At 51.2% G+C, this 7,821-nt stretch overlaps 1 protein-coding gene across 1 annotated transcript in view; it reads left to right on the forward strand.

The window, feature by feature from the left end:
• The first annotated feature begins 4,746 nt into the window (after positions 1-4,746).
• Positions 4,747-7,821, forward strand: part of Pmm1 (phosphomannomutase 1) — a 17,404-nt gene continuing 14,329 nt past the window's right edge. The window contains exon 1 of the mRNA XM_008844797.1: positions 4,747-4,949. Coding sequence (XP_008843019.1) covers positions 4,863-4,949 — 87 coding nt within the window. The 5' untranslated portion in view covers positions 4,747-4,862. The remainder of the gene's footprint in view (positions 4,950-7,821) is intronic.

The raw sequence follows: 7,821 nt of genomic DNA on the forward strand, positions 1-7,821 counted from the left end.
CCTGTTTCTGGAATTTTCCATGTAATATTTTTGGACCATGCTTATTTACCGGTTATTGAAACCAGAGAAAGAGAGACTGAGCAATGGAAGGCTCCCGTCTACTCACAGCATGGAGGATGACTGGGCTTTGAAGAGGTGCTGTGATGCCTGCTGAAACATGAACCAGCCTCAAAGCCGGAAGTGAAATGAGCCAATCAGAAAGAGACGAGCAGTGTGAGGTTGTACCTCGTCAGATTCACAGAACCAGAACGCAGAACGGTGTTGTTGTTAGGGCTGGGCAGAGGAGAGAACGGGAGCTGCTGTTCAAGGTGGGGGACAGAGCTTCAGTTTCCCAGATGAGGAGGTGTGGGGATGGTTGATGGTGAGGGTTGCACATCAGGAGCTACTTGATGCTGCTGAACTGTGTGCACTTCAGATGGTTAGGATAAGGCTGGGGTGGAGCCCACTGGTAGAATATGGCTGAGTGTGTAAAAGGCCTTGGGACCAGTTTCCAGCACTGAAGGAAATAAAGTAAGTCTGGTAAATGTTATTTCTGCCTCACAAAATAAAACCAGCCAGGTGCTCAAACAAGTGCACTGATTTGCCTTCAGTTCCAAGGAGCCTGGCCTGGAGAGTTGAGCTACCTCAGCTTGGAGAGTTCAGTCCTGGCACATTCCAGAAGAAATGCTTGACTCCTGATAGGCTCTGGGGACACTTTGTGTAAGACCTGGGAAGTTGCAGAGAAGAGTCTGTACAGCTGGGGCTGAAGTTCACTCAATGCAGTTTAGACCAGCAATGGGGTTTAGGCAAGTGGCTGGGATTGCCTGAGTCTGGCCTTGGAGGGTGTGGAGACCGAGGTCGGCCGTGCCAGTGCTCCACGTCTAGGGCACCCACAGATCCCTGGACACTGAGGCCCTGTGAGCTTTCCTCACATTGTGGCTGGGAGTCCTGACTGCTGTCTGGCAGATGTCCTCTGAGGACAGCTGGGCGTGCGTGCCCCACCCCAGGGCTCTGCCTGCCCCTCCAACTGCTGCTGACTCTCCTGTGTCTGTCCAGCCTGGGCTGTGAGTCCAGCAGCTTTTCTGCTTCTTTGAGTCCTTCTAGGAACTCATGGCTCCTCAGTGCCTTGGGGACCTACACCATCATCTGTCACCCTGTCTTAACAGAAGCCCATTTACACCTGTCCCCTAAGACCCACGGGGTCTTGATATTGGCCTGCAGGTTGTCAGCAACACAGTCACCACTGATGGGGCTTGATGTATGACACAGGGTCAGCTGTCACTTGCTGAACACCAGCACCTCTTATTTCTGTTTTTTCTTTCCTTTCCTTCCTTGCTTAGCTTTCACTCTCTACAATTTTCTTTTTATGATACAGGGTGTCCTCACTGTGTAGTCCAGGTAGACGTGGATCTTGTTACATAGCCCAGGCTAACCTCAGACTTGTCATCCTCTTTTCTCCATCTCCCAAGCGCTAGACTAACAAGCCTGTGCCTCTACTCTTGGCTCAGCAAACCTTTTTCTCATAACATTCAAGTTGTCAATTCAGGAAGGATGAAGTAGTAGGTAACGGTTGATTGTAGACTGTTGTCTGAAGACTCAGCAGAGATGGGGAACATGATTGCACCAGAAACCAAACTGCAGCCACAATTCAGGTTTATTTTCCATCAGACTAAGCTGGAGAACAGCTTAGTCCGTGCTAGCACAGAGCTGGCAGGGGCACTGGGCAACTGGCATTGCAAAAGTGCCCTGATTCCTGGTCCAGGGCTGTCCAGCAGGCACTGAGAAGGTAAAGCGCTGCAGGAGGCAGGTGAAGATGAGGAAGAGCTGCATGCGGGCCAGTGGCTCCCCGAGGAATACGCAGTGGCCTGTGGATGGTTTCAGGGTTTAGTCAACCTGAGGTCTGGCTACATTGTCCAAGGCATCCTGGGATGGAGGCAGGAAGCCAAGCCTTCCCTTCATGCACCGGCATGAAGGCCTTAGGCTTCACAAAGCAGCCCTGGGCATCCAGAAAGTGTTCTGGATGGAACTGGAGGAGCTTCTCCCAGGTGTTCTCATCCTTCAGCACAGAGGACAGGTTGGTGATGAGTGTCATGCAGGAGATACGTGGTATGAATAGGGACTGGGATGGGGACACCAAGACTCTGACCACTAAGTTCCCATGCACAGCCTCTCCCTACACACACCTAGACCCTTTCATGAAACCTCAGCCCAGAGCCTCTCAATGATGCCATGGAAGGGTCCTGTAACAAGGCTCCCATGGGTGCCCAAACCACCTGTCCCTGTGTGCAGTGATTCCTAAAGTCCCCTTTGACTTATTTTTGTATTTCCCTCGGGAATCTCTGGACAATGGCTACATTTTATATACACCAGGTCCATCCTGTCAGTATGCTGGAAGCCCAGGATGTGGCAGTCTAGCTCTTTTCTGTCCTTCTTTGGTTGTTGCATTGCCATAGTAAGAGGGCCCATGCCTACCTTGGGGATGAGAAGCCCTGTACTTCAATGTCATGTGTGGAAAACTCAATGGGGCGATGCCCCCAAAGCACTGTACCCTGTGAATCACAGCAGGGGCGAAGAGCACGCAGGTCTGCTCTGCCATCTCTAGATGCCACATCTGCCCTATGAGTTCATCGATCTCCTATTGTAAGCATCCTGGAGGAACAGTATCCCCTCAGCAAAACAGTCCTACAGGACTGCCCCTTGACCCTCACCTACCTCAGTCTAAGGCGCTGGGTCCATGTGAGTAACACAATTACCAAGGCCTGCAGATTGGTCCAGTTGGTTGTCACATGGAGCCAGTTTTTTTATTCACTCTTTGCTTCTTGCTGTGTCAAGCCCCATCTCAAAGAGTCATCTTGATGGGGATTCAAAGGACTTAAAGGGCAGCGTCCTTCTGATCCCAGAGGCCTGTGGCCAGGATGAGCCAACCATGAGGAGAACTGTTCAAACGAGCCCCAAGCCTTCCAACATTTGGCCCCTATCTGTCAGGAATTGCTGGCTCAAATGTGCCTTGATAGCTCTGTAAAAGGCAGTAGGCCCTGCCTTCGCTGACCAGCCGGTGCTCTTAACCACTGCTGAGAGCCATCTCTCCAGTCGCCCAGTTCTTAATTTTTAATTTGCAGTTCCCTCACTTAGTATAACAGTTTCCCATTCTATCCATTTACCTGCAAATTTTGCTGAGTAGAACTCCACTGTTTATTTATTTATTATTTATTTTATTTTTGGTCCTTTTGAGACAGGGTTTTCCTGTAGCCTCAGCTGTCCTGGAACTCACTATGTAGACCAGGCTGGCCTTGATCTCAGAGATTCGCCTGCCTCTGCCTCCCAAGTGCTGGGATTAAAGGCATGCGCCACCATGCCCGACTTATTTTTATTTTTTGGTCTTTTTGAAGCAGGGTCTCCCTGTAAGCCCCAGCTGTCCTGGAACTCACTATGTAGACCAGGCTGGCCTTGAACTCACAGAGATTCAGCCTAATTAGTAAAGTTTCTTTCATAGCTCAATCAGTCCATTCCCGGCACGGCTTATCTTTTTATTTTTATTTTTTGGTCTTTTTGAAGCAGAGTCTCCCTGTAAGCCCCAGCTGTCCTGGAACTCACTATGTAGACCAGGCTGGCCTTGATCTCAAGAGAGCCACCTGCCTCTGCCTCCCAAGTGCTGGGACTATAGGCGTGCACCACCATGCCCGGTAAACTCCATTGTTTAAATGTAGCACATTTTCATTAACCACTCATCAGATGAGGGGCACTTAGGTTGCTTCCATCTCTTAGGTATTTGTAAAAGAGCAGCAACAAACATGGTTGTACAAGTATCTCTGTAATAGGATGATACGGATGATATGCCAAGGAGTAATATAACTGGGTCATATAGTAGGTTCATTTTAAGATTTTTTTTTTTTTGGTCTTTTGGATACAGGATCTCCCTGTAGCCCCAGCTATCCTTGAACTCACAGAGATAGAGATCTGCCTGCCTCCACCTCCCGAGTGCTGGGATTAAGGGTGTGCGCCACCATGCCCAGCAGAATTTCTTATTTTTATTATTTATTTTAATTTTTAAAAACTTTATTATTTATTTATTTAATGTGTGGTGTGTGTTAAGCCTGCATGTATGTACCTGTGTCATGCAACGCCCGCGGAGACCACAAGAGGTCCTCATTCCCTAAAACTGGTGATTTGAATAGTCGGTAGCCGCCACGTGGGTGCTGGGATTCATACCTGGGTCCTCTGTAAGAGCAGCCAGTGCTTTTAACTGCTGAGCCAGCTCTCCAGTCCAGCTGGCAGGATTTCTTAAAGCTCAAGATTTACAGGGTCAAGAGATTGCCCTAGGAGCCCTGGGAGTCTGGAACAGCCGGCTCTGGGCTCCGCCCTCGCCCACTGCACTGCAGGGTGCAGGCTCACCTGCCAGTCCTCAACGCCCTGCAACCACCTGAAGCCAGTCAAGGTCCAATCCTGACCGGCCTCTGCCTTCCGGGTTCCCGCCGTCTTTTGGCGCCTGGTTCCTGACTCAGGTCCCACTTCCCTTCCCGGCCGTCCAATCCGGAGGAGTCTAGGCACTGGCCACGCCCCATTTCCCGTCCCTCTCCGCGCGTCGCAGCTGACCCCGCCCCCGATCCCGGCCCCAGCTCAAAGCAACGAGTCACGCTCTCTTTCCGCGCCTGGCTCAGCCTGGCCGCGTCCCCTCGGTGTGCGGTGCAGCTGGCCCCGCCCATGCCTCCCCTACCCTCTCCGCGCGCGCCGCTGCCATGCCCTGGCCACGCCCTCTCCCTCGGATGGCCCCGCCCCTCCCGCGCCCCGCACTGGCCCCGCCCCTGACTCCGCCCTTCTTGGCCTCTCCCGCGCGACCTCGGCAGCGGCTGCGGTGACTCCTCCCGGCCCGCAGAGCCGTGGCCATGGCTGTCACCGCCGAGGGCTCCCGCAGAAAGGAGCGGATCCTCTGTCTGTTCGACGTGGACGGGACCCTCACGCCGGCTCGCCAGGTAGTCCGAAGCTCGGGAGGTCCGGCCGAATGTCACGCGGACACCGGTGGGCTAGCCTGGGACCTGCAGCGGGACACGGCGCACAGCTCCGCGACCCGGCGAGGACCGCAGCGGTACCGGCCGCTTTCACCCAGGTCCTCCCGGCCACAGCGACCCCGGGATTGGCTCCTGCCCCCAGGCTGCGCCGGTCCAGTGTGCTCGCCAACCCCCAGCGGGGCTCCTGCAGTGCTGGTCCCTCAGCATCAGAAACCCGGGTTCCCTACCGGGCTCGGCGCTCATCCAAGCAGCAGAGTCGCCCTCTAGTGGGGGCGAGAAAGGAGCCATCGCCCCCTGCAGCTGCAGGCCTAGTGCTGGGGGTTTAGTTCCTTGAGCCTCTTAAGGGCTTTACCTTCCACCCCGGGTCGCGGAGAGACAGCGAGCTGCTTTTCTGATGAGTTTTAATTTTTATGTATTTCATACATAAAATCATCTTTACACCCCCTTCCCCATTGGCACCCTCCCGTACCCCCCCCTCACTGGAGTTCATACTTTGTCATTTGTGTAAAGGCTGTTATGTCAAGTTAGTGTCCCCAGATGTCCCTCAGTGCAAGTTCATCCACTGGGATGACTAGATAGCCTACCTAGAGCCCCTTCCTTTAAGAAGATCAGCTCTTCCTCACCCAACCGTAATCAGCTGTCAATAATTCTTCATCTAAGATTGGGGCCTGCTGTTCATTTCCACAGTTCTGTGCTGGCTTTTTGTCTGCTTGAGTTTGCATGGGTCTTGTGCATGCTGACACCATTGCTGTAGGTTTGTATGAGAAGACTCCCAGGAGCCTGTAGGACTATTTCTGTTTGGTCTCTCACCTCCTCCCTGGCTCTTACAGATTTTCTGCCCCCTCTTCCACAATGGTCCCTGAGCCCTGGGTGTCCTGTCCAAGGACCCACACTCTGTAGACTCTTATTCTCTGTATTTTGGCCATTTGTGACCTTTTGCTTTCCTGGCCCTCTGTTGCATGAGGGAGCTTCATTGATGAGAGCTGAAAGATGCATTAGTGTTCTCTTCATCCCTTGTTTTATGTTCCGTGAGCCTTAGGTGAGAGGTTGCCTCCTATATGTGCCACTTAAACTTGGGCAGTTCACAGACAATCTCTGTGTGTGACCAGTTGTGGAACTCTGTAATTATCTCTGTCTCTTGAAAAAGAAGCTTCTTTGATGGGTGCTGACTGGAATACTTGTCTATAGATTTGAGGATACATATTACATTTGTTTATAAGGATTTGGTGCTATGATTCACAAATGAGGGAGAACATATTTCATTTTTCTGTGTTACTTCACTTAGTATAACAGTTTCTAGATCCATCCATTTATCTGAAAATTTCATTATTTCATCTTTTTTTTTTTTTGAGACACGGTCTTCCTGTAGCCTGAGCTGTCCTGGAATTCACTACTTAGACCAGGCTGGCCTTGAACTCACAGAGATCCCCCTGCCTCTGCCTCCTGAGTGCTGGGATTAAAGGCGTGCACCACCACACCCAGCTATTTCATCTTTCTTTACTGCTGAGCAGAACTCTGTTGTACAAATGTACCACATTTTCGTTAACCACCCTTCAGCTGAGGGGCACTTAGGTTGCTTCATCTCTTAGCTATTGTGAGAAGAGCAGCAACAAACATCGTTGAACAACTGTCTCTGCAATAGGATGAGTCGTTTGGGTGTATGCCAAGGAGTGGGATAACTGGGTCAAATGGCAGGTTCATTTGTAGTTTTAAAAGCAGTCTCTATACTGCTTTCTGTAGGGATTGCATGAGTTTGCAATCCCACCAACAGTGAGTCAGATCTTTGCTCCACACCTGTTTTTTCTCCCATTTCTCACTCATCCTGAGTGAGTCTTCAGATCTACCTCAGCAGTTAGATGCCTGAATCAGCAGACTTCATTCTTGTCCATCCTGGAGTATTCCACCTTTCAGGGTGGGGCCCAAAGGATGACCTGGGGTTTATCCCGTAGTAGGATCAGTGGGATTAAGTTATTTGGCAGATGCTGATGGGAGCCCAGGTCTTAGGCTCCCAATATCCCTTCACATCTCCAGAAGGGTTCAGCTACACTTCTTTCCAGCAGGGATGGATTGGAGGAGGGAAGATACAGCAGGACTGGAGAGAGTGTGGTCCAGGCTAGGCATGGCTCCCTGACCCTGCACTCATTCTGCAAGGCCTGAGTGCTTGGTGGATTTCAGATATAAATTTTATTTATTTATTTATTTATTTATTTATTTATTTATTTATTATCTTTTTGAAACAGGGTCTCCCTGTAGCCCCAGCTGGCCTGGAACTCACTGTGTAGACCAGGCTGGCCTTGAACTCACAGAGATCCGCCTGCCTCTGCCTCCCACACCCAGCAGCTGTTTTAACTCTGCTTTGCCTGCATATATGCATGCCTGGAGCCCTCCAAATAGTTAACCGTTGTGCGCCACCTTGTGGGTGCTGGGAACCAATCCCAGGTCCTTTGCAAGAGCAGCAAGTGCTCCTACTGCTGAGCTATCTCTCCAGCCCCTACCTGGGTCTTTTATTTCCTTTGTGTGGAGCGCTCACCTGCCACAGCACAAGAGGTCAGAGGATAATTTGCAGGAGCTGCTTCTTTCCATGTGGGTCCCAGGAATTGAAGTCAGGTGGTTAGGTCACTTAGCAGGTTCCTCTGTTGTACCCCATCCACTGGACCCAAAAAGACCACCGAGGACCCAACACACCAGAATGCAAAAGCAAAGGTTTATGGTTTATTCGGGCTTAAGCTTGGGCTCTCAGACCTCACCAACTCAACGGATCCGTGCTGAGAGCCCAGAGTAAGGGAGAGTAGAGCCTTTTATAGGTTTTAGACAAAGAGAGGAGGGGGATACCAAA

Source organism: Nannospalax galili, unplaced genomic scaffold, assembly GCF_000622305.1.
Source record: "Nannospalax galili isolate Female #2095 unplaced genomic scaffold, S.galili_v1.0 scaffold180, whole genome shotgun sequence".
NCBI lineage: Eukaryota > Metazoa > Chordata > Mammalia > Rodentia > Spalacidae > Nannospalax > Nannospalax galili.